General features: G+C 43.8%; 1 protein-coding gene across 5 annotated transcripts in view; it reads right to left on the reverse strand.

Annotated features, from left to right (window-relative positions):
• abi1a (abl-interactor 1a) overlaps nt 1-26,644 on the reverse strand; it is a 40,276-nt gene that overhangs the window by 6,724 nt on the left and 6,908 nt on the right. For 2 of the 5 annotated variants that reach the window (XM_056584453.1, XM_056584451.1), the window contains exons 2-7: nt 24,170-24,337; nt 11,042-11,218; nt 6,975-6,989; nt 6,112-6,218; nt 5,315-5,455; nt 2,882-2,973 (exon numbers count right to left, since the gene is read on the reverse strand). In XM_056584453.1, coding sequence (XP_056440428.1) covers nt 2,882-2,973; nt 5,315-5,455; nt 6,112-6,218; nt 6,975-6,989; nt 11,042-11,218; nt 24,170-24,337 — 700 coding nt within the window. Of the gene's footprint in view, nt 1-1,800; nt 1,933-2,881; nt 2,974-5,314; nt 5,456-6,111; nt 6,219-6,974; nt 6,990-11,041; nt 11,219-24,169; nt 24,338-26,644 lie in introns of all 5 variants that reach the window. The other 3 variants (XM_056584455.1, XM_056584452.1, XM_056584450.1) reach the window with 2 other exon arrangements.

Below are 26,644 nucleotides of genomic sequence, written 5' to 3' on the forward strand. Positions count from 1 at the left end.
CAACGAAGGATCAGAAATAAAAAAGAGGAGAAGAAGAGTAGAGAACGGTAGTACTGCTGGCTACTAGCTGATGGACAGCCCTGGTGATGATTCTGACTCTGGACTACAAACATGGAGTACGATGGTTTTCAGGACTTCCATTCATGTAGTTCAGAGACAATTAGGAAAACAAACATGGAGTGCAGCTGCACTCAATGTAGCCTACAAATTTGGAGGAAAATCAAGCAGCACCACAAGACTGTGTTCGTGTGTGCACTACCATCGATGAAAACAAAAACGCAGAGAGACACAGCTAGAGAGAAAGAGGGACACTGACAAACAGGAAGGGACAATATGAAAGAGAGAGCTGAACTTCCTGTTTACATTCCTGAAGGACGGAGGTCTCCCAGGAGATTCCGGGCTTCCCTTAGAGGAGCCAGGCCTTCACAAACAACCCACCCGCCCAAGCAGCACTAATGACCACAGAGGGTCTCCGGGGACGAACCTCCGCTCCTCACACGTTCCAAGAGATAAGTGTAGCATTCTCAAGAACCTCCTCATAAACACAGGGTCGTACACACTGCAGATTAAAGATGAAACAGCAATTCAGAGATCCTCTCACCACTGACATGCAATATATTAATAACTAGTACAGAATCCCTAATTGTGATTCTAGCTTTATGATGAAAACAGCTAGCAGGATACAGGTTTGTCTCTGAGATATCAACAGTGCAGTGGCCCACACTGATTCACACCATTCCTCATTCAGCAGCTGCTTTAATGCAAAGCACCTTCCCAAAGAATTTCGTTACAGGTAACTAGGGAGCAGGTAGGGGTTAGGGGAGGATGCATTAAGTTAGGCTACAGAAATTGGGGATTGAAACCCATTCCCTTTTGGCACCCAGACCACTACGCTATTCTGCCCTCACAAACTTCCTCCACAGATCCTATTCCACCTTCTTGGTTCTGAACCCTAGCATGAGGACGGAACTGAAGGAGGAACCCCACATTCAACCCTGGTAGGGTTAAGAATCCAAGATGGCTGCTCTGTGAAAAAGACCCATGCAGATGAACCATGACACCCTGTCCAACCAGAAGTCTTAATCCCACATCTGGAACAGGGAACTGAGACTCTTGAAGCTCCTTTGGGAACGTTCAGATTCCAGATGTAATCAGAACAACTGCATGCTTTTTACTTCTGCGTATTTACAGCCATGCCGCAGTATTGGATCAACGCTTTAATTAGGCTAAATAAACTCATTAAGTTTAGTCAAATATAAAATAAACAATTGAGCATACAAAATAAACCCAGGTGGTTTAGCAATATACCAAAAAAAGGAAGCATGGCATGAGGTTCATATGCTGATTTCAATTCAAGGTTTGTTTTGCTTTTGGAAAATATTATAATTCCGGTCCTTGGAGATAAAGGCAGATCTCAAAGAAGATCTGACCAGAGGAAGAAAAATACCACCACCATTATCATCATCATCATCAGCATATTCATGAACATCACGTCAAGTAGATTAAATTATTCAGATCCGTTTATCTTCACCAGATTTGAATGTTAGTTCAGTGAATCAGATTGTGATTCAAATCCTCTAATTTGTAGGAAAAACTGAAAACACTTTGGAGAAATCGATAAACATTAATTAATTCATGTTCCAGCCTAACCAACCACGAGTTCAGTGAGCAATGATTCAAACACAACAACACCACCACCAGCTTCACCACCGAAGTGATATCAACCCCGCCCGACAGAGGCGTGAGGGGGGGGACGGAGGTTCTGTGGCGGGCGGAGGCGGAGGCTGAAGGGGGTCTCACCTAGGGGTGGAGGAGGAGGTGGGTTGGCTAGCCCCGACATGGGGGGTGCCGGCAGGAGGGGTGGAGGAGGAGGAGGAGTAGGTGGGGGTGGGGGTGGGGGTGGGGCTCCAAGGGGAGGGAACAAGAACTGGACTGAAGCCAGCCAGTCAGAGTGGAGATATTAGACCGTGTGATGCCACATGCTAGAAAATGCAGCTCCCAACTGAAATCATATTATACAGCCAGATCTGTAATAACACTATACAGCTAGAGCTGTACAAACAGCTAGAGCTGCAGCCATACCACACAGCTAGAGCCGTAATCATAATACACAGCTAGAGCTGTAATCATACTATGCAGTTAGGGCACAAATTATACTATACAGTTAGAGCAGAAATTATATGATGTGATTCAACCACCAGCCACAAGGGGGCTACAATGGGACTTCCTTCCTACTCTCCTCCCAGTCCTACTTCCATTAGAAGGGTAGGAGGGAGTAGAGTGTGTGTTGGGGGTCTTCTTCAACACTCTTATGTAACATTCCACTACTATATTCAAGTGTGTGTGTGTCAGCCTCCTCTCTGGTTGGTGTTCAAATGCTGTTGCCATGGTGAACGGCCTAGTAGTACTTAGTCGGTGAGATGAGGTGAAAAACATCTGAAGGGACTGGTGATGGATCTGTTATAGTCTACTTATAAAATAAAATATTATACAATAAAGACAACACCAAATAATTACATTTCAGTGGTCTCTCTTTCCCTCTCTCCACCCCGCTCTTCCGCTCTCTCTATCTATCCCGCTCCCTCCCTCCCTCCCTCTCCCCGACCTATTTACATTATGGTGAATGAGTTGCGTTCACGATCACAAGGGTGGTTCATAATCCCTGTCCACCACACAGGCTTTATGTACCAATGCACCAACACCTTGTAAAACAATGGCTATCATATCAAACATGTGTTTAACCACTGATTCAAGTGTAACACATTATTATTATGATCATTATTACACTTATTATAAATACATGAGTCAATTTGCAAGGGTAAAGTAAAGGCTAAATTGTTTGTTAAAAATATTCCAAACCAGTCATCGTCTTAGCTCTCACCTGGTCCAGAGTTGGGGATGGAGGGCGTTGGCACGGCGATGGGCAGGCTGCTGCCGCTGTTCTCTCTGCTGCTGCTGCCCCCACTGCTCCCGCTGCAGGGCGAGAGAGGTAGGGGAGAACAGGGAAAAGAGAGAGAGGGAAAGACAGTTTGGTTAGTTGCTTTCTATTGTATTATTCACTTGATGTGGCAATATAAACATTGGTTACCCATGAAACTGATTAGACAATATGAGAGAGTAAGAGAGAGGGCGAGAGAGAGAGAGAAAGCGACCGAAAGTAAGAGTAAGAGAGAGCGCTAGAGAGAGGGAGAGAGAGACAGACAGATAGATGATCAATGGGGTTCATTGCAGAGACTGTTAGCGGTGCTAATGCTACAGCACTAATGCTAATGCTACAGTTGGCACTGCATCACCACCATCTCCTGTATTCTATAGGGCTGATCTCAGGCCACTTTAAGGAGTGGCACAGAAGTAACGAAATTGAAATCTTCTAGAAGTGAGATAAGTCAAGTGAAAACCCAATCCGACACATCATCGCCGAGGGCAGAAAGTACTACAGCCTCACCAAAATTGACCTCTCTCTCTACCCCTTCTGGATCCCTCGGCCTTCCTCTGTGCACCCCCCCCCCCCCCCCACCACCAGGCACGTCTTCTGCATCCCTGATATAAACTGATCCCTTGCACGTCTTCTGCATCCCTGATATAAACTGATCCCTTCCCCCCTTTCTCCCTCCATCCTCCCCCCCCCCCACTCTCCTCATCTCTGTAAAGGAATCCTTCCTGTGAAGTCATCGCACGCCTCCTCCCCCCACACCCCATTAACCCTGTCTCTCTTGATTCTTTCTGTTTGAGTGAACACACACACACCCACACACCGAGAGAGAGAGAGAAGAGAGAAGAGAGAAGAGAGAAGAGAGGAGAGAGAGAGAGAGAGAGAGTGAGAGAGAGAGATTTGCCCCCCCCCAGGGCATATCTCCTCTCTCAACCTGTGATCCATGTCACTCGTAGCCTGGGGCCTGAGGGGCTATAGGGTGGGGCTGACGAGAACAGGAGGGATGGGTTACTCTGGGTCCATGTGGGGACACCCATCCCCACATTGAAGGAGAGAGAGGGAGGTGGAGGGATTTAACCACTTTTCCTGCAGTCATCTGCTTATTTGCATTCCTCTCTCACACTCTCCATCCCTCGCTACATGGTCTACGATCCTCTGACCCACTGCGGCCAATCACACCGCTTTGTGTCGGGCCGAGGGGAAACGCCCAGCTCGTACAGAGGGGGTTAGTTGCCTTGCTTACATCAAGGGCTGAAGATTGGGCCTTGAGGTTCGACTCTGATCGGTTGACTCTTTAATAACTTACCAAAATAAAGATTTTGGGGGTGACAGCTTTGATTTTTGTATACCTTCACGTAATCAAAACACAGCATTTTCAGCGATTATTTTATCGATGTATTTGGTCAAATAAAAGCCACTAACTGAAATTAACATTTAGTCTCTGGTTCCAATCCAAGATGACAGCTTGCCAGAATCACCATAAGAATTATTTTATGTGCATAGTAGATGGGAGAGGGAGAGAAAAAACAGGGAAAATGAAAAGTGATGTAATATTTATAGCCATTGGGATTCAGCATTATAAGCCTTTTTAGCTAATGAGAAGAAGTCCGCTTCCTCATAACTCTGAATTAAAGAGTGCGTCATTTGCCATTTTCTTTCCCCACACAAAACAGAAAGAAAACTAGCCTCCTGAGGGACTTGAGTGCTGGCGTCGACTGGTTTTAGATTTGCAAACGGTACTTCATATCATAAGCTTTTAGCACTATTACCATCTGCTGAGTGATTGCGGCTTGGCTCAGAACCCTCCTTGGCCACATTTGGTTCAGGTTTTTAAGTTGAACCAAATGAGGAGACTCAAAGTGTACATCCTAGGATGGATAATCTCAGAGCTCTGCTTCTGCACACATTGATGCTAGTAAACCCGCTGCTTTGAGTGAGTGTGTATTTGTTAGAATAGACCAGAGGAGCAGGTTGAATTCTAATTGTACTTGAATGCTAATGCAGGGGACAAAGGGTGGCAGAAAGCGCTACTTCCTCTGGTCCTGGTGTGATGAGAATACCAGAGTGTTAGTGGAAGGGCAGGTTTGCACGCCTCCACTTGAGAGTTGTACATCAGCTACGAGCTTTGGGAGGCCTGTGAGTGAGTCCCACGCAGCTATTAAAACATGTGCTTTTTGGAGGAGTGTGAACATGTGGGGACCTCATTTTTGAAGAAAAAAATTGTGACAAAACTGGATCCACAATAGGTTGTGTACCTGTTTGCATACTGCCCCTGATGGCAAGAGGGTTTCCCTGTCATTACCAGCGAGCACACTGTCCTCGCGGGGGTAGTTTCTCACGCGTTTGCGGTTCCTAGTGGAAGGAGGGAGCGGCGGCAGGTACCTGTGCGTGCGTTGCCTCTGGTTGACGGAGGCCGTGCGGCCGGGGCTGTTCTGGTGGCTGAGCCGGGCGGGGCTGGTCATATAGTCGTTGGGCACCGTTGGCGGTTTCACCGGCTCCAGGGTCTTGTAGGACGCGTTGCGCCTGTCAGCAAAACATCGACCACAAGGTGACGGGTGAATTACTTCAAATATAATAGACTAAAACCGCCCCCATTTAATACTGGGTTTAATTTAAAGTGATTCAATTAAATGTTATTCTTATAGCCCTTAAACACCATTACAGTCTCAAAGGGCATAACAGGCCAAAATGTTATGCACCCACATGACCCAAGCCCCCAAAAGGGAAAGAAAGGTGCATCTAGATATTACAGGAAATATAAGTGTCTCCATTCTGTGGATGCTTCAATCCAAAGCGTCCTAAAACACAGCGAGTGCATACATTGCATATTACTCCAGACTGGCCGCGGTGGGAATCAAACCCCAAGGCCGTTGGTCGGGGTTCCACAGGCTAAAGGAATCTGCGTGAGCTTTTAAACTGATTCATCATTTACTGGAAAGTTAGACTGCAATGCGGTTAACTGACAGTTTGCCGTTAGCTCGACTCATGATATTTCACTTGGAGCGGAAATTGGAGGATCAGGTTTTTGCTTTGGCACTGGTAATTCATAACCAGTCCCATATCAGGTGATGCTATTGGCTCAATTTCCAACCAATAGGCAAAGAGCATCCGAATAATGAGATTTTGTTTCAACCGATAGTTTTTCTGCTATTCCGACAGTGTCGGTGGTTGGAACTTACCCCAAGGTGCCCCGCCCTGCCATGGGCGGGCTCGGGGGCTTCTGCGTCGGGGGATTGGTCCTCGACAGAGTTCCGCCACCTCTGATTGGCTGATTGTTTCCATGTTGCTGAGGGGGTATAAATGGAACACAGAACCAGTGAGTTGATGCTCAAATGTTAAGTACTAAACAACAGGAAGAATTAAGTGTGATATCCAACAGATGTTTTGGTCTTCCCAGATAGGCTATGTGTTAATAAAGCCATATCCTGAAACTGTGAAAAGTCCATGCCTGCTAGCAATTGCCTGAAGCAATTAGCACATCATCTGAGATTGAACTTTGTTTACTATGTATTTACTTTTTAACACAATCCCCAAGCTAACATCGGAAAAGGGATTTCTAGAAGTAAATATGGTGTTTCACATCTTGTTGTGGTGGCCCAGAAAGCACACACACACTCCAAGTAAACTCAGAATACTTAAATTATGCATTAATAACAAAAAGTCTCTATAAATGCAAATGTTTGTTTTTTGAACTCATTAAGAGAACCATAGCTAATCTGAGAGACCGTCATGGACAGAAGATAAACAAATAAATATACAGGCAACCAAAAAAGACAAACATGACAAACATAAATATAACAATATAGAGACGGACATCCAAAACATGTAAAGGATGACAGATTCACAGGGATTGTTAAAACTTAAATTACATCTATTTGGTTGGATTTTAGACTACAAGGATCAGGAGGAGGTGACACAAAAACTACAAGATCCACACTTACAGGAAGGATTGCTATAGGAGGGTATGGAGGTGGGAAGGTTGTGGGTTGGGTTAGGGGCGGGGTACTATGATACAATAGGTCATGTGACCTAGCCGGCTTACCTTGGCTTTTAGCCACTTAGCGTGGGCGAGCAACAAAAACAAGGGAGAGAGACACACACATAAAAAGGGCATGTCAAAATGGAAGTGTCAGAGGATAAGTTAAATAAGGACAGACACAGATTGAACATGAGATAGGGAAAACAAGAGAGAGAGAGAGGGACAGCTGGAGAGAGAGACTGCAAGAGTCGGACGAAGACAGAGCGAGAGCGAGAGAGAGAGAGAGAGAGAGAGATTTACACTGTGTGAACACAGAGCAAGACTCCGGCAGGTCAGTGTTTACAAGTTATACAGCAAGGTAGTTCCCTTGGCAACAGTCTGACCACACCCACCCACGCCCGGAGCCACACACTGTTGAAAAATAGACAGGATGCATCACTGGTCTCTGGGCGGGATAACCATCCCTTGAGAAGGGTATTAAAAGAAATCTTAATTTTCCTGGTCTCTGGAACTGTCTAGCACCTAGCATCTTGGCTTTATTTAAAAAAAAAGAAAGAAGAAAAAAAGAAAACGTAAGCTGCCGTCTTTGTGGTTTCTGGGTGTGAAAGCCTGGTTCTGTTCATCGCGTCGTACTACTTTGGCAGGAATAGGGCTGAAAAGTGACCGTTATCAGAATCTCAGAGCGAAAGTAGAGCTTTGACCTCTAACATGAGGGACACCCACTCAGAGACTAACAGCTCATCAATAATATAGTCCCTGTTAAGAGTAAGTACTGTAGTACAGAGTCCTGTAGTATGACCACACAGACTACACTAGAGACCACAGCACTACACTAGTAATAATACTAGTTTGTAACACTTTCTTATAAACTTGGTTTATAACTTTAAGTATTATGTTATAGGTGGTCAAACTAAGGTAAACTATGGTGCATAAATCTAAACAAGATCGATGATTATTTTGATTGCATTTGGTTATTGTAAAAACAGCTAGTTCACTTGCTGCTATATGAACAAAGAGCAACCATTGATTTCATTGTATTCAATTTATTAGTTTAGCTTCAAACAAATCGGACAAACAAGCCTTATTAAGATCAACATAAAGCTTAACGTTCCTAAATATCAACTGTATCTATCTAACAATGTATTATCTGTGAGTAGATGTCAGAGTCTTTGGTTATAAAACAGATTTCACAGAGAGTGGGGGCTGGCTCTTGTCCTTTCAGGAGCCTATGAGCTCAGATTTATCAGATTTAGACACAATTCAATTTGCAATCTAGGCCGGGACACAGAGTCCTCAGTCTGTTGCCCGGGCTCCTCTCACCAGAAACCTATGGCACAGCTGGTGTGGTGCAGGAAACACATTTACCAACAGCAGCTCTTAGATGTAGACATGAGTTTGTTATCAGCTCTGTAAGGCTTCGTTCTCCAAACATCACATGACTATCTCTAGTGCTAGTGGGGATATTTTATTTTTCAAGCAAATCGTGTCAACAGTTCGATATTATTCCTAATACCAAAACAAATAAATGGATGAATATCATTGCAACTGGGCTTTTAAGAAATAATAAGTACGTCAAAGATGATGTCAACCCATTGCCTCATAGTATGCATGTACGGCAAGCATGCAGGGACCGTATGCCTTGGTGAATCAACAGGGCGTGCCTGAGCCCAGTCCATCTGTATGTGTTTAATTCTGGCATCAGTAGGAGTCAACGGAGGAGCCGTCCCTTTACCAGAGGCTGGGGTATTAATGAGCAAAAATCGCCTTCATTAAGCCCCTCTTTAAGACTCTTATAATACCAGAGGCCTTGTCTCCCGTCTGTAGCGTGGACACCAACATCAGCAGCGTGAATACAGTGTTGAAGCTCAATAATGCAAGCATGTGCATTGTAGCTTGGCTGCGTTTCTGCATTCCACGCTTTCATTTTTTGCGCGTACTCACACAAACACACACACTTTGTTCAGATGAAAGATGCATGCATGTTCGATGTATTGCACTTTTACAGAGTTGCACGCACACATGCAAACACACTAACCCAGAGAGAGCAGTATATGTTGTGTGAAGTGAAAACCAATGAAAACCCAGCCACGCAGATGATGCGAGTTTCACAGTTAAACAACGCCCATACATAAGATTTGAATGGCCATTTACCACAGGTTAATCATGACAAAGTCAAGCATGAACCGAGGGTGTACTATGAATTAATATGAACTATTGATGTCGAGTATCGATTTCATCCCTTAATTGTGATGGATCCACTGCTGTGTCTATGCGTGTGTGCGTGCGTGCGTACATCGGCCCACTGATGCATCATTCATTCGCTAGCGAGGCTATATTGAACATCTATGCAGGCGTTGGCAGATTAAATCCAGGGGGATTACATCCCAACAAAACGTACGCAGGAATCCCATCATCCCGACAATAGATTCTGTCAGAGGGATGCGATACATCGGTAATCGGACAGGGACATGTACTATGGGACATGCTATGCATGACGTCATCACAGTCCATAGTTACGTAATTCCTGGGATGCTGAGGAACTGCACTATTATTACTGTTGCGCTTACATCGTTATCGCAACATCAGTATTCTCTGCAATCTGTAGTATGGCTACAATGATTTATATCAATTTAAACATTAACATATTCAACTTTGAGATAAAGTCGCACGGTAAAAAATGTAAATAATATTTTTTCTCCCTTTTTTTAATTTATAAAAGAATGATTCATACTTGTATTAACAAGTCGCCTATGCTCCAACTGCCTTCAAGGTCTCTTTGGGTCATACCTTCCTTCCAACAGCTAGCATTACAGAGCTCAGTCGCAGCAGTGCATAGAGAATGCCCTCAATGCTGCTACATCAATGGTTCTATAATGGCTGTCCCCTAATCCAATCCGCCGGTTGATTGCCATTGATTGGCTGATTGATAAGAGAAGACGGAACCCTTGGGGCAAGTCAGAAGGTATGGGGAGTGGCTGTGAAAGTGTTCCGGCCAATGGGATGCAATGCTGTTAACAGTGTTCCCATGGCGACCTCAATTACGACTAGCTTGTGTAGCCTAACATCAGTTTAAATCTTTAGAAAGTTTGGTAGTTTTATTACTTAATGTCAAACAAAGTTTGGTAGTTTTATTACTTAATGTCAAACAAAGTTTGGTCGTTTTATCACTAGTGGTAAATGTCGAGATAAAACATTAAGCTTTACAGGATTTGCTATTGGCATCTGGTTGTTCAGTCGGACCAGTACAAAGTTACCACTTGCCCCCAACGGATTCAACAGGACCAGAGAATGTGATTATGAGGGAAGGGTCGGGCATGAGTTCCTTTTAAAAACATCTCACTTGCTCCTCTGCTCCCTTCACACTCTCCCCATAGCACCCAGAATAGAGACGTTTAGAGAGAGTATGATGTAATGCCGTCACAGAGCCACACACTGATAGCACTCCCCCCAGGGGTAGAGAGACAAAGATCTCAGGTTGAAGAGAGGAAGAGAGGGGAGATGGAGAGATGGGTAGAGCGAGAGAGAGAGCTGGGTAGAGTGAGAGAGAGAGCTGGGTAGAGCGAGAGAGAGAGAGCTGGGTAGAGCGAGAGAGAGAGAGAGAGAGAGCTGGGTAGAGAGAGAGAGAGAGCGAGAGATAGATAGACAAAAGGAGCTGAAGAAAGAGAGAACCAAAAAGACATCAAGGTGGAGAGAGGGAGAGAGAAACGGAGAGGATCACCCCTGGAGGGAGATAGAGCATGTGTGGGTAGACGGAGACATTAAGAAATAACACCAGAAAGAACCCGTGTATCAGTCGGTGGGGGGCGCAAATACAGAATGACATAGCGTTTGTGAACACCTTGAATCCCGCGGGAAAGGGCCAAAACAAGGCCAACCAAAGTTCAATATGAAAACAGCTAACAGAACCTCCATGTAAAGGATGCTCACAGGACTTTAATACGAACCAGGCTCACAGAATACTGACAGAACTACGTCGAACATGACTTCAATATGATAACCGGTTACAGAAAAAACGACTAACATAAACTTGTTAGCCATAAGCTCAATATAAAAAGGGGCTCACCAAACTTCACATTTGAAAGCCAACAGAACATAGGACTGCGGAGAAGCCCCCTCTCTCGTCTCCCTACCTTGACCCCGTGGCCCACGTCGTCCAGCACGTTGTAGTCGATGGGCTTGCGGATGTAGCGCACGGGCCGCTCAATGTTGGCCGGCGCGATGATCTTGTGGGTGCGCGCCGTGTTCTTATTGGTGGTCAGGATGCCGATCTCTCGCCGGGCCACCTTCTCCTTGTGGATGTCCACCGTCTGTCAGGAGAACACCGTAGACGTTGTGATTCACAAAAAACTCACTCGCATGGAAACATTATCAACTCGCATTCAAGAATCAAAACACACAAGTGGTAAGTGTTCTTTTCTGCCAAGGGGATTTTGTGTCCTACGGACAAAGGGCTCCACGATAGTCAGTGAAGAGGATGTGGATAACAGCAACTATTTTATGGCATCTTGCTAAAGGTGGCCTTTACAGGTTAGGCTGCAGGTACTGGAGATCGCACCCAGAATCGTCGCACACCAGAAGCCACTAATGCACCGGGGCCCCCCTGCCGGGATGTTGGCTAGCACGTCATGCTACAGCTGGAGGACATAACAGAATAACACGGCGGTGCTTTTGATTACAAGGGTCTTAATGTTACTGGTAAGATCATGGTGCGAACCAGAGGCTGCGCTGTGAGGATCCCGGGGTGGTAATTACGTGCTATGCTACCCCCAGTCATTAGGATTTGTTAGGATTGTTAGAAATATACACACTTTGGCTACAAAGTGTATGCGAGGAACACAGACCTACTAGAAGGCATTCAATGGCTGAACATGTTCTGCACTCTTTCTGCTTTTCAAATGCATCCACACCACTCATTCTCCAGGTCATGCTCTCATTCAACAGATTAAGAATCATTAGTTATCCACCACATTAAAACGAGAGAGAGGAAGAGAAGCCAACCAAAGCATTTAGTCATTTTAACCACAGCAACCTTTTAACCGTTTGGACCCAGGAGCATTTCGGCTCGGAGTGGAACCCCCTTACAACGAGACTATCCTGCCTCCCTTACATAACGGATGACAGTTTGTATGCTCCAGGGTTCATGCCCGGTTCCCAGCTGTCAGAGAAGCCCTGTGCAGCCTCACTTGTTGCCAACACTTCTTCTCCTCCCTGGGAATTCACTCCCAGACTCCAGGGCCAAAAAGAAATGTCTTAAGAGAGAAAGAAAGCGAGAAGGGCATTTTGCTTAATGAAACTACTCTTGGGAAACGGCCAAATGCCACACACACACACACACACACACACACACACACACACAGTGGCAGTGTGTGTGCAGGTTTTTGTGTGCGTGTGTGCTCTAGAGGACAGGGCAGACCTCCTCCCCTAGCTGGTATCAGAGGTGGTCTGGAATATCTACCCCCCACCCTTCAACGTCTCCTTAAGAGAGCAGCCAAGTCCAGTTCATAAAGAAGAAGGAGCGAGTGCCCCCTCCAAGCAGGGAAGAAGCCAACAGAGGATTCTATTCATACTGCGGAGATCTGGATCGCCAGGGATACTGGTCCTTTAGTGAACCCCACTGTACTCTTCCCTGTACTCTGGTGGCTTATGTACTTCTTCAGCTCAGATACTCTTCTACTATGTACTATTTCAAACAGTGATGTCATATCTCTTTTGTACTGTACTCCCTTATAGTGTGTGCTCTCTTCTATAAGATACCGTCAACCTTTTTCTCAGCATTGTACTGTACACTCACTACACTCATATCTCTTAGAGACTACCGTCTTCTCTTATATGTACTATGCCATTTGCAGACTTCTCTCTTATGTACTGTACATGTACAGAATATAACTGTTCTTCTCTGAGAGCCAATGGTAGCCTGATACACGTGTGCAGTGTGTTCCAGATGTATTGTACACACACTTAAGTTGTGTAAATACTTCATGCAGAATTGAGAAACAAATGACGCAAGAGGAGAGATATGTACATGAGATCCATCTTGCATTATTTATATACCTTTTGGAAGATGAATGCACAAATGTATAAAATATCATACAAATGTGATAGCAATGTGTATTCTTTCTTATGGTATATACTAGATGTATTTTTCAAAACTTTATTTTTCAAAGCAAGTGTTCCTAGACTATACTGCAAACAAAACATGTAAAAAGAATTATGCCAATCGACTGCTTAAACCATTGAAGAGCTTTCTCCTTCAGGACCCTGCTGAGCCTGTGATCTCCTTCAGCTTGGCCGCCAGAAACCTACTGTGCCTTTCTTCAGAATAAGATGGGACTCAACCGAACAAAAAAGACAAAACCCTTCTATAGGATTACAAAGTGTCCTTTGTATCTTAACGTTTTTTATTAAAAAGTTTTTTTTTTTAAATGATTGATTAAAAAGCTACCATTAGATGGCACTCTTTCTGAAACTGATTCAAGATGTAATGCAGGACCTGCTTATTATTAATACACCGATATCTAGGCCAACCTATATCAAAATGTATTCTATGTAATGTATCTGATCCAAAGCTGTGCTCAAAGCGAATAAGTTGATGGGAGTCACACTTTAGCAAAAGTCTGAAGAACAAAACATTCAATTTGGTTGTTTTGCCTAAACGCTTCTTATCGTTGTCCTATCTTTGAAGTGACGCTATGCAGTGCTTCATGAATGCTGTGTGACCCACTTAAGGCCGCAATTGTTTGAAAAGAGGCAGCAATAATTTCTGTTGACAGCTGTTTCCTTCTCCATTTGGTGCAGATTTTCCCTCAAAAAAATAGGATCTTTGATTACCTCATCTCCACACATTGGGGCATTACGCTCTTGAGCAAAACACTGTACTGTGACGTAATTTGCAAGATCATGTATTTATGTGACACAAATGCATGTAGAAATCTAATCTTTTTGGATTGTTAAAGTTAAACCATCGGTGTACATTCAATATCAAAGTCTGTCTCAATCCATCAATAAATATAGCACACATCTACCAGCAACCAAGATAATGTATCTTATTCAGAGGCTAGCCTTACACTTCTAAGAGATGGTCTCAGAAGCTTTGAACAGCTTAGCGGCCTTATATGGACACTGACCTTTTATACTGGTCATGGTGGTTGCACAATAGTGGCAGTGTAGAAGTGGGCATTTTCAGAAACGCATTTAAAAATAGAGATGTCCATTTATCACGGCAACAAAGGGCATCTTTCCAAAACAAGAGAGCTGACACAGATGCACTGAAGCTCAAGTTGGGTCAAGGCATCCCAGCTCCTCCTTATCAGAGGGCACCACCCATACCAGCTGGCCAAAAAAGGGAAGTGAGAAGGCGACCTTGGGCTTGGGGGAGGGGTTACATCCTTCCTGTTCATTTGTTACGAAAGCATGACATGAAGTAGGTTCCTTATTTAGCAAACCCTCACACTGCGCGCAGTTTGACCCCGCCAGTAACGATGGCCCATCCCGTCACCAGTGACCAGTATACATTGGGGTTCGACTCCTAGCTGAAAGGTTCTCTGTTGGATGCCCTGACGAAGATAGTGCAACCCCTGTCCATCTCTTTAATGAGTCTCAATATTCACTGTTCATTTATAAGAAGGCGTTTGGATTCCTAGAGAATAGAGATACTCAGCACCAGGCTTCGACCGATATGGATTTTTTAGGGCCGATACCGATTTTTTTTCATCAGCCTTAGCCGATAACCGATACACCGACACCGATTTTCTTGAGCCGATACTACCCTGGAAATCCAGAGTTCTTGCGAGAGCACAATTTGAATTTGCTCAGCGAGTCACTCTAGGAACGAGCAATATACTTGTGTATATTCTGGGCCTCCCCTGGCCCAGAAAATGTATCAATAACATCGATGTATCAATATAGGCGGGCCAAAAGCGTTGCTGTTTTACCAACCGGATACGGAAAGTCTTATCTATTGGTCTGGATACGAAAGCCCTTGTATTCTTCTGATATTTTCAAATGCATGCTTGGTGCAGCCTCTCGAGTTGGGTCATTTGCATTACTCGTTGCCAGACCCTACAGCTTTCTAGACGTGGGTCTGGATTTCCAGGCTAAGTCTCCCTCAATTTTCATCATAGAAATGACACAATGATGATAACAAATGTTACAATTTCTAAATTTGAAAAATGTATTGAACTGTCTATAAATCATGCAGAAAAAAAAAGGTCAGATACCAGAAAAGAAGTCGGCCGATACGAAACACTTAAAAACGCAAATATCGGCCGATTATATATCGGTCAATCACTACTCAGCACTATCAAGTTGTGATCCTTCAGCACGTAATATTTACTTCAAATTTACTTCAACAAGTTAGGCTCTCAGTCTCACTTGAAAGGCTTTGGATAAAAGCTTCTGCTGAAAATATATGCAACGCCATTTCCTAAACAACTGGCTTTAGTGCTTTCGAATGTTTACCTATTTAAGCAGAGCTGTCCCAAAACAAACTGATTCCAAAGATTATTTGGAAATACTTAAGGCTATTAAGTATGGCAAGGAGAAGTAACTAAGGAGAAGTGTAGGCCTGCCCGCCTCACAAGCAGATCTGCTACTCTACTGCATGAAAACAGATGGAAGTGACATCACAACTGGCCTTCATCCACCTCTACACGACTATTCTGTATCATCTCTTCCGTGATTTCCCTGCCGGCAACATTCCTCAAGGAAAAAACTAGCTGAATAGTCTATTGTTTACTCGTCACTTAAATAACGTCCCAGACACACTGAGAAGCATGCCCAAACTAGGCAAAATCTTTTTTCCCTGTCTTTAAATGGAAATGACATTTAGTGAGAAAAGCCATTCCAGACCAACAGGCCTCAAGTCTTCTCATCTCTCCTCTTGTCTGAGCACTGACTTCATAACAGGCAGCCAGTTTCAAGTCAAGTCGCACTGGATTGGCTGGGTTCAGCTTCCGCAGACTGGTTTTTAAACGTTCAGCGTGTTCTATTCTCTTTGGCCACGTACACACTTATCGTTGTTTTACAATATTTCCAGATACATTTTCTCACGTCCAAGACAAAAACAAATGGAGGATCTAGGTCACACCTGGAACTGCATGTTGCTTCCTCCTCGTCCTCATCACCCCCGTTTCCCCATCCTCCTCCACAACCACATGCTCGAGAAAGGAGGAACCAAGGTAAAATAGGACCTCTTCCACACAAGGTTTCCGGCCTGCCTTCTACAATATAGGGATGGGCGTGGGTCAACACGGGTGTCACCATGACGATGGAATTCTTTCCGCCTTGCAAGCACCGACTGACAACCAAGCAGAGAGGAGAGAAAATATTTAAAGAACCTCTTATGGACTATGACCCGCCTGGCCCACAATGGAAAAAAATACAATTGGGAAGTGGGAGTCGCAGGATGCTGAGTGCTTGCAGAATGGTGCAGTGTTAGAGAGTTGGAGATTCAGATGATCAAACTGATACCAGAGAGAATAGTTGTTCATTTAAATTGGATTTAAAATTTGTAGTTGAACGTTAGTTTTTAATTTATTGGCTTGCATCTTTCAGACGCCCAGCCTGAATGGTCTGATTAGACACTTCAAAACAAGATCAGCACATAAAGAAGATATATGTGTGACTGTTTTACGAATACAGAATCAATCAATATACACAGAGGAATCCCACCCAGTCCTATAGTCAGAACATTCCGGTGTCCTCATTCCAAAACAATGAACTTTCAATGAGCAGAAAATAGATATGTATTGCGGTTGGTGTTCTGTTGCTACTACAATGACCCTTCGTGGCCCCGGCTTCTTTGCCATGTTTGCGGTTGGGGGGGGGGGGGGGGTCAGGGGCAGGAGGTTAGAGGTCAGCGAGAGATGGAAGAGCTAGGGAGTCACACATTTACAGAAGAACGTGCAACACGGCACAGATGAGTTATATGTCTGGCAGTAAACCAGGAATTTCAAATTCCTGCTTGACTACTTCTCCCTTCAGACTTAGATACACAAGTCTTAAGCAGAATTTCAAAAAGCCCCCCCGATTTGGATAACGAATGTAGACGCCGGATGGTTTAACTTTACCACTCCAAAAAAAACATGCAGAGTGACACCACACACACAGCAACCGGCATACAGACACAACCCACCCATGCACACATGGTAGTGTAGGCGTTGTCAGGTTGGGCTGAAGATTGTGTGAGATAAACGATGGAATAATACTCGACTAATTCTGTAATAGTGATGCAAGTACATTGGTATTTCAGGTTTACAAATACTTTTCAGGTGCATGGTCATATCAAATTAAAAGCATAAATGATTGGTCGAAGGCAGGTGTTTCACGAGCCAATGGCAAAAATAACTTGATTTGTGATCACAAAATACCTTTCTGCATGCATAGTGTGTGTGTGTGTGTGTGTGTGTGTGTGTGTGTGTGTGTGTGTGTGTGTGTGTGTGTGTGTGTGTGTGTGTGTGTGTGTGTGTGTGTGTGTGTGTGTGTGTGTGTGTGTGTGTGTGTGTGTGTGTGTGTGTGTGTGTGTGTGTGTAAACAAATGTGAAATAGTTAATGACAGGGCTTAACCCCAGAAGACTTATATTTAGGGAGAAAGAGAGGGAGCGGAGAAAGGAAGAAGAGAGAGACAGAAAACAAGAAATAGAGAGTGAAGCAGATAGGAAAGAAAGAAAGAGAACGGAGCCCAGATGTTCCAGTCTTCTGGCAGAGAGACTGAGGGTTGCTATGTTACACAGAGAGATCACAGTACAACAGCCCTGATTCCCATGCACTCAGTCCAAGAGACCCATCTCCTCTAAACTGTTTTCCCTGGCCGGATTCATACTACTGGCCTCCTCGCACGCCAGGAATTCCCTTTATCGTCCAATGAGAGCCCTCCAGGAGTTCTGGTCAGGTCAAGGTCATATGTACGCTGGGAGCCAAGATAAGCAGTGTGTGGGTACTAGGCGCATTGGTCACGTTTGTTCTGCAAGGAGTACGACGAGGGCCACGAAGCATGCGTTGTGTATGTTAACCAGATCTGATCTTTGAATCTGCCGGGAATCACATGGTCATGACAGGACGGGTTGTGTCAACCTGAGAAGGCATCTCCCACGCTAAATCGTTGTGAAAGTGAGACTTTCAATTTCAAAAATATTATTCGCAATCTACAATTTTGATTGACAACATACTCCTGATGCGCAACGTGTACGTCTATACTTGACATTTACATTACGACATATGAGCAACTGCAACCCATTGTTAGCTAATTATTTGGACACTCAACTCAACTGGATTTTCGCTTTTCCCCTATGAGGATTTGGGCTTGGAACCAGCGAACATGCGGTCACAATCTCTCAGCTGGAAACTCCTGGGCCAGCCGGCACTCCTCCCACCACATGCTGTGTTGTAGTCGTAATCATTCTGGCGAGGCAGTCCAACAACCGTCAGTGCCAACATGGCCCCCTCGGTGAAGACCAAGAGCCTCTCTGTTCTGCCCAGTAGGGTCTCAACGCAGTGCGGCGGTCAGCACATCCGAGGTTCTGTCGTCTGTGAAGAGACACTGCTCGGAGGTCACATGGGGATGCCAGCCAATGGAAACTGGACAGTTGATCTGCCAATTTTTTGTTCAAACTGGGCAGTTAACAGAAACCTTTTCCCGCCAGGCTCCTCTTGGGACTGTAATTGTTGCCTGACACCGGCAGCTTGAGCCAAGACGGCGGGTCAAGAGAGCCCTTCTCTTATCTGGCGCCACTTCTGATTTCACCTTATTCCCCCCCGCACCTCCTCTGAGCATTGAGGTGGATCCAGAAGCTATCATCAGATCAGAACTGAAGAGAATCATCAGATCTGAAGAGAATTGTGGAAGAACGACTCTCAACGATGACCGAAAAAAATCCTCAAGGTTTGCTTATAGCAACGTAACGTGGCACGCAAAGTAGTATGCAAATCAAGCAATGCCGCATGCAGGCACAGACCCAGGCGAAACCCTAGGGAAGACTTTCATAATCATAATGGCTGCCCCAGGTTTCTGTATTCTAAGAGGTGATTCTATTCAGTTAGTATTTAGTGATTTAGCAGATACTTTTATCAAAAGGGACTTTTGATACATTTTGTTGCGGAGGAGGTAGGGGTTAGGCAAGTCGCTCAAGGCCGCATTGGTACCAAGCCAAGTAGTAGCCCAGTGAACCTGGAAGGAAGGACCCACTTCTCTTCTCTACCTATATACACTCAAAAACGTGCAACATAACTGAAGGAAGATACAGCTTTAATTCTGCTTGATATTGCCTTAAAGTGAGCAATAACAATTGACAACAATGGTTAGACCGGCTAGCCAGTCACTGCCAGCCATTAGCAGGCATGTAGTTAATCCCAACCAATCCCTGGGCTTTAAACAGCAGAGAACCGATACAGGGCAGAAAAGGGCTAAACTCAAGCTATTCTATCATGAGACGGAATGAGTCATATTAACCGCTTATCGTGAGGAGCCCCACAACACTGTACAGCCATTGGTCGGCTATCAGTGACAGCAGAAGAAAAGTGTCATAAGGGGACATTATTACTTGGGTTGTTAGGGAGAAAGGAATGTTCTAGTAATGATGATGATCATGCGTTTTTTTTGTACAGCAGAGTAAACATGCAAAGAACGACAACAACGTTACAAACATTTATAATGCTCCATTGTAAACAGATTCTGGCACGCCTTCAGCTGGAACGCCTTGCTCAAAAGCACTGTGTGGCAATGCATGGCAATAGTTTCCAGTCTATTTTAATAAAATGTTATGAAGTGACCAAATTCTATATATTTTAAAATAAGATTGTTAATAGTAAGACTTTTTAAAAGGGTGAAATAAGGGCCTAGTGGTTGGACAAAAAAAGAAACCCAACACCACAAGTGAATAAACTCACACCCTCTCCATATTTGTGTGCGAGACATGATTAGTTGCACATGCAATGGCAGAGGGAGCCAAGAAAAACATGCAATCAACATCATGAGCTAATGTCGGGTAGACACAGCCTAGCATTAGCACAGTGAAGAGAACCAGACATGACAATACTTTTATCCTTAAAAGTATTGTCATGTCTGGTACCTCATAAGTGATCGTGACTCCAGGGCTGGGTGCCTTCTGGAATCAACACCGGCAAAAACAATGGATGATCGTTAAACAATACGCCCTAACCTCCAACCTGCTCCTAAATGACCTGGAAGTCCCTTTGGATTTAATTGTCTGCTAAATGACTAAAATAGTAAACTGTGGAAATGACCAGGGACACACACACGCACACACACACACACACACACACTTTCCCAGCTGGAGCGTTGCCATGGCTCCTCCACAGAAGGTTGATGGGTCACGGCTACTGCACGCATCCCAGAGAAACACAGTTGAGCTTCCTCGGCAGACGGAGGAAGACTTGCACTGGGGCTGGGCAAGGCGCATAAGTGTATTATGAATTAAATTATTATAGTGCATGATCACAATAGATATCAATGTCAATTGTGAACTTCCCATTATATTATCGATTTTATTACCCGATTTTCTTAGACATACATCTATGATCAACGACCGCCCGTGTTGCCAAGGTGATGCAGAGAGTATAAGCACAACCACTACACCAACACTAGACTGACCACATCCCCAGTCTTAACATGTCAACAACAAACATTAACTTCCCCCATACTCCCCCAAGTACTAGGTGAGATCAACAAGCAGTATGCTATTGAGACAATTAGTTTCATCAAGGGTTAGACTATTTGAAAAGGTGTTTACAGCTTTCAGAGTTATGGGAAGTTCGGAGTTTATGGACTAAATAATCGAATTATATTCTTATCCATTATTAATATTCGATTATATTCTAATAAATATGATCCACTTGTTATTATGATGGCCTTTTTTGGACCCCCATCATTATTATTCCTCCTGTGTGGCTGTTTAAAGCATGCTATTACTGTTTACTACCATTTAGTCTTTTAGTTATTCTATTAGACAATGATGACAAACAAATACTCAGGAGGATTGGTTGGCCAACACTCCAGGAAATGAAAGCCCTTAGCTAAGCATTACTGAACGCTTCCTGTTAGCCTCTAGTCTAGAACCTCCTGTAGTCTGAGAAGAGACCTTTGTTTTCTGCCATTTAGTAGGGCCCTTATCCAGAGCGACTTAGAGGTATATTTTTAGAAGTATGTCAGTAAGGATCAGGTAGAGGGTATAAGGCATCTTGGATGGACAGCGGACATTGGGGACTGAATCCTGAACCTTTCGGACAGAGAGTCCGAACATACTAACCACAGCCCTATCCTGCCCCAGAAAAACTATTTAGCATTTTAGAAGCTGCAACTTTTTTATGGTTAGATATAATTAGCAGGCAGGGGTTCTAGCATCTTGCTCTAGCATTGCGTTGTAGGGACAGCAGAAGTGTGGTGAACCCAGAGCCCTCTGCCCAGGGACACACACAGCCCAACCACTGGAGCACACAGTCCTACTAGTATGAACACAGGGGAAGCTGAAGTACAGTGACTACAGTACGCTCCGACCTTAAGCTAGTCTGTCGGTTAGCTCTGCCAAGTCACCGCACCCCGCCTAGCCCTACTGCGTATATGCCCATCCCTGGTGGCCTGCAGGGTTGCCATGGAAACCTCAGTGACCTAGGCCTGGCTTCTGTGACCATTATTTGGTAAAAAAATCTGTGGTCTGTCGCGTTGCTGGCTCTCCCTCCCACTCCTTCTCTCCCTCCCTCCACTGGCTTGTCTCCAATGCTCTACAGGACTGTTTTTATTTTTATTTATCCATGTTGTAAAGGATCATTTGACAATGCGTTCTAATATTTTCTTTCTTTATGTTATTCATATTTCATACTTCAGTAATACAATGAAGCTTTGAAAGGCTAACCCAGGGCCCACTTTAAACAGAACTACATTCTCTCCTGTGACTGGGATGACTCTGCCCAGCCCTGAAGAATTCCAGGTATTCTCGGAAACAGCTGTCAGGAAAACCAAACAAAACTGACGTACTACAAACAAAAAGCTCACTGCAATGCTGCTCACTGCAACGCCATGTCCTAGCGTGTCCGTGGCTTAGGGAGCTACATAGGGGTGCTACAGCTGTGTGCCAATATACAGTCTGGCGGCTAACATGAAGAGCTAAGCTAGTAGCGGTCACACGGCTTAGGAGCCATGGTTTCATCAAAGCGATTGGTGCCGTGATTGGATAAGAGGCTTGATCTACCTGCTTTTTCTAGCCAGGGCTTGGTGCCAGGTGCTCATGGTAAAGACACACCCTAACGGACGGGTACAGGTCTGCAGTGCTGTCTTGTCAGGTCGAGTTTAGCTACAATACCAGTATCCACCTTATTTTCAGCCAATTGTCTACAACATGTTAACTGTCTGTGTAATGGTGTATCGTTTTGCAGCCGTTTCTAACTATTTGACCTGTTTTACATCACATATCAAATCATGAATTATGACAAACTACTGATCCTAATGAAACTCTGAAATTGGCTCAATTCGACCAAGGGAAAAGTTTTTATTTAACAGCACAGAAATACAGAAATTTTATCTGTATGAATATTTAGCGGTTCCATCATAGATCGACATTACTTGCAATCCAAGAGTAAATTATCCAATGGATCTTGTGATTCTCAGGGTTTAAAACCAACAAAACAAACAGAATTACCAGGAAACTCTTTTGGTGAACTGGAATCTGAAGCATCCTGTTTTGTGTGAAATGTATATATATATATATATATATATATATATATATATATATATATATATATATATATATATATATATATATATATATATATATATATATATATATATATATATATATATATATATATATATATATATATATCAGTGGAGGCTTCTCCATTGAGGAGAGGGAGGAAGAGCCTCCCTAACATTGTTGAGAATAAAAAATGTAGATTGCCCAGACTATTGTAATGAATTAATGCCCTTAAATATGACTACTTTATTGCCTTTGAATATATAATGTTCGTTTCCCTGGGTAAAGGGACATTAGCACCCCCTATCGCCTATTGACAATTACTTCAGGGAGGAACGTCCTCCGGAAGCCGCCGTCCACTCCCATTCATTTTCCCGAAAGTACTGGCGGCCGGTGGATAACATGGGTTTCAATGGGAGAGAGGAGGAAAATCCTCCTCTGAGTGGGTGGGACCTTAAGGGGTATGATTCGCGCAAAAATCTATCCGTCTGCGCTATGAACCAATAAGCAGGATCCCTGGATGTTGAGCAGTGTTGCCAGATTGGTCAGATTTCCCACCCAATTGGGCTACTTTTAACCATGTTAGGCTGGAAAGATCATCATTGGGCGGGAAATCTGCCCAATCTGGCAACGCTGTCGATAGCAAACCCGGTCTGCATTGCCGCGGTGTTCAGTCTGAAAGACGCAGAGCAAGTGAAATCTGCGATAGCGCGATCCTAAATGCATAATGGAAACATTGGAAACGGAGGACATTGTTAACGTCTTATTACAAAAAGCATTCCATTCATCCAGTTACAGTGCTAAGTTAGCGACCAAAGAAAGAGGTAGACCACTTCCCAAAATCAAGGTCACCAGAAGTAATGGCAACCTCAGTGTTGTGAGTGCTACATGGTTTGCTAGGTACGCATGACTTACTGGTAGCATTACAAGCAATTGTAACTGAAAATAAACATAGCTAAATAACTTCAGTCAGTGAGGGCAAAAATAGGCCCAGATTTTTTGATTTACTTTTACAAATCAATAGTAGGCCTGATTTGACTAATATGCTTTGCATCCTTTCCTTCTCAAATTACAGTGATGCCACTGGTGGCTTTGTATACATTTTGTTCACATAACTCCCTCCCTGCTATTTTGTAGTTCACCAAAACACCCTGAAAGAACTTGAGTCTCACATTCTTATGCCACCATACACCAACAGTGCAAGCATGCCAATGGCAACCAAGCGCGCAGTCCTTCCTCCCTCACTTTAAAAACCACCAGCCGCCACTGATATATATATATATATAAATACATATGTGTCCATCTGTCGGCCTCCGTGTGTATATACAGTTTATGGATGTCTACAACAGACGGACTGAAATAAATAAACACGGTTGTGCATTTTCACTGTGTAGAGTGATGAGGTCGTTAGTTACTCAACTCTGTAATATGCACTACTAGCTAAACGATCTGCCCTGCTGTAGTAAACACACACACACTTTCTGCTTGAAAACACACACAAACATTCATGTTGGTTCACACACAGATCCCGTGAACGTAGCTGCATTGTGCCCTGACCTGGGAGATGTGGTTGATGGAGGACTCCATGCGGCGGAGCTGCGATGCTTGGATGTCCAGTAGCTGCAGCACATTGTTGGCCAGGGCATTGATCTGGTAGGCCACGCTGGCCAGGGACTGGGTGGTGTAGGCCTTGGTCTCCTCCAGGGCCTTGTGTTTGTCCTGGGCCTGGGGGACAGACAACCGAGGTCTTTAGGTTTCACATGCTTTGACCATGGGGGACACAAGTTTTATCATGACAAAATGGACAATTTATACTGCTATTGATGATAGCAGAGGGAGAGAAGGAGATAATACGATGGAGACAGGGAGGGGTGGAAGAGAGAGCGAGAGGTGGTAGAGAGGCAGAGAGAGAGAGGAGGGAGAGAGAGACAGCGAAAGAGCGAGAGAGGAGAGAGAGACCCACAGAGAAGCATTGACAGGAGAGCAGATGCAAGAAAAAAAAAAAGGGAAAGGTATAAGGTGTACAGTATAATATAAATATGTATCATGCATATATAATGAATGCCAGATGACTTTATGATTTATGAATAAACAATGAATATCTGCCTCTTCTTTTCCTTAGGGTTTCAGGAGGTGGAACCCAGACCCTGAGCAGGTATAGTGGATAGTACAACGTTACTACATTTGCACACACATTACCCACAACATGATAGTGAGCCTCTGACTTGTTTACCCTGTGGGCAGCAGAAGGGGCGGTGATGTGTGAAACGCAGGGAAAACAGAAATAAAGCAAAAACGAAACAAAGATGGGACGAAAGAATGAAATACCAAGTAAAGAAGAAATAAAGGATGTAAAAACTGGAGATGGTCAAATGAAAGGAATAAAAGTAGTACTCAATTATTGAAGTTCGAGTTTTACAGTGTGAAGTGAATAGCTGTGTGCGTGTACGTTCGTGTGTGCACTAGAGCATTTCTAATCTAAAAACAACCCACTTGGCTAGATTCCTGTGACCTGGGCAGGGCAGTTAGCAGCTTGTCTGTTTAGTGCCTTCTTTACACAGGTTGCATCTCAATGTGCCAAATCTTGCAGTAGCAATGAGATTAGCAGATGTGTAACCAAACAACACACTACAGGAAGCACACTTTACTCCAGAGGGCTGTAGCCCGGCTATACATCTGCTAAAAGTGTGTAGCAGCACATACCACACTCTCTCTCCGCTAACACTATCACTGGGAAGTCCTGCAGTAATGTACGGGGAAAATTGTTATCTGTCAACAGCATTCTGAGGGGTTTTCTGCTTGTTTTGAGGTAGCTTTAAAATTAAACTAGTTTCTCATTCCATTCACCTTTTGTATAAAAGTAGCAAATATAAAAGTAATGCTTTTATTATTCACCTTTTGAATAAAGGATTAACACTTAATGTTGTTTTAGGGGAAATCTCCCCCTAAATAACATTAACAACCATTGAATAAGACCTGAATCAGCCTTTAGAGTGTATCTGGATTTGGATGATGTTCAAAGAAATAACCCACACATGCTGGTGTTTGAAGCATCTTTTATTTTTTTCTACTGCTGTTACGCTGCAACAGTCACTCTCTAAAATCAATACCAGAAACAGCTAACCATTCTGCCAATACTGCAACCACCATTAAGAACCACAGGCAATAAACCCACACAGAAACTGCTCACTCGGACACACCGACCTCTTGATAATGTTTAGATAATAGGCCAGAGTAGTGTAGGTGCTAGGCTGTTTTAGTCCCAGCTGAAAGGTATGGGGTTCCAAACCCCAACGTCCACGGGCTGCCTGTATGCATCCTTCGGTAGAGATGCAGAGTTGCCGCTAACTGCTGCTTACGTCTTAAATTCAGTGTTTGATACATTGGATTAAAAAAGCATCTGCAATGACAAAAAGTAATACAAACATTGATTAGCTTAAACATATAAGCTTCATCAATAGAGGGATTATCAGTCTACGTCACTCCCCGCTCTATGCGCATGGCGTTTGCAGAAAGACGAGAGCGACAAGAGCCACATTCATGTCTTGTTGTGCGGTTGGTTGCACAAAACCTTTTAATAAGACTGATTATCCCATTTATTCTACTTCTTGCATGCCAACATAATAAAATTGAAATACTTTAATAATTATGCTTTTATTATTCGTATTGCATGCTTATTAAATGTAGGCCTATACTCTGTTTGAGTTCATCTCCCTCGAAAAGTAGTCCCCTTTAATTACAATCGATCCGACATGTTTTTGACACCTCAAAGGGCATTATCCCGCTTATACCATGGTCCCTTGCCAAAGAAAATAAATTAAGATCATTCATATATATTTTCATGCGTTTTACAATCCAAATATAACGTTTTTCACATAAATAGGACGGAACGTAGCTACAACTTGGCAACGGGAGGTATTCTAGTCCGCTGAGCTATGAGCCAGAGAGCTAACGTTATGGATTGTACATATTTATAATTCGAAATTCGTCCCAGCCTTTATACCAGATACTTTAGGGTTTATAGCATGTAAC

Source organism: Gadus chalcogrammus, chromosome 23, assembly GCF_026213295.1.
Source record: "Gadus chalcogrammus isolate NIFS_2021 chromosome 23, NIFS_Gcha_1.0, whole genome shotgun sequence".
NCBI classification, from domain to species: domain Eukaryota; kingdom Metazoa; phylum Chordata; class Actinopteri; order Gadiformes; family Gadidae; genus Gadus; species Gadus chalcogrammus.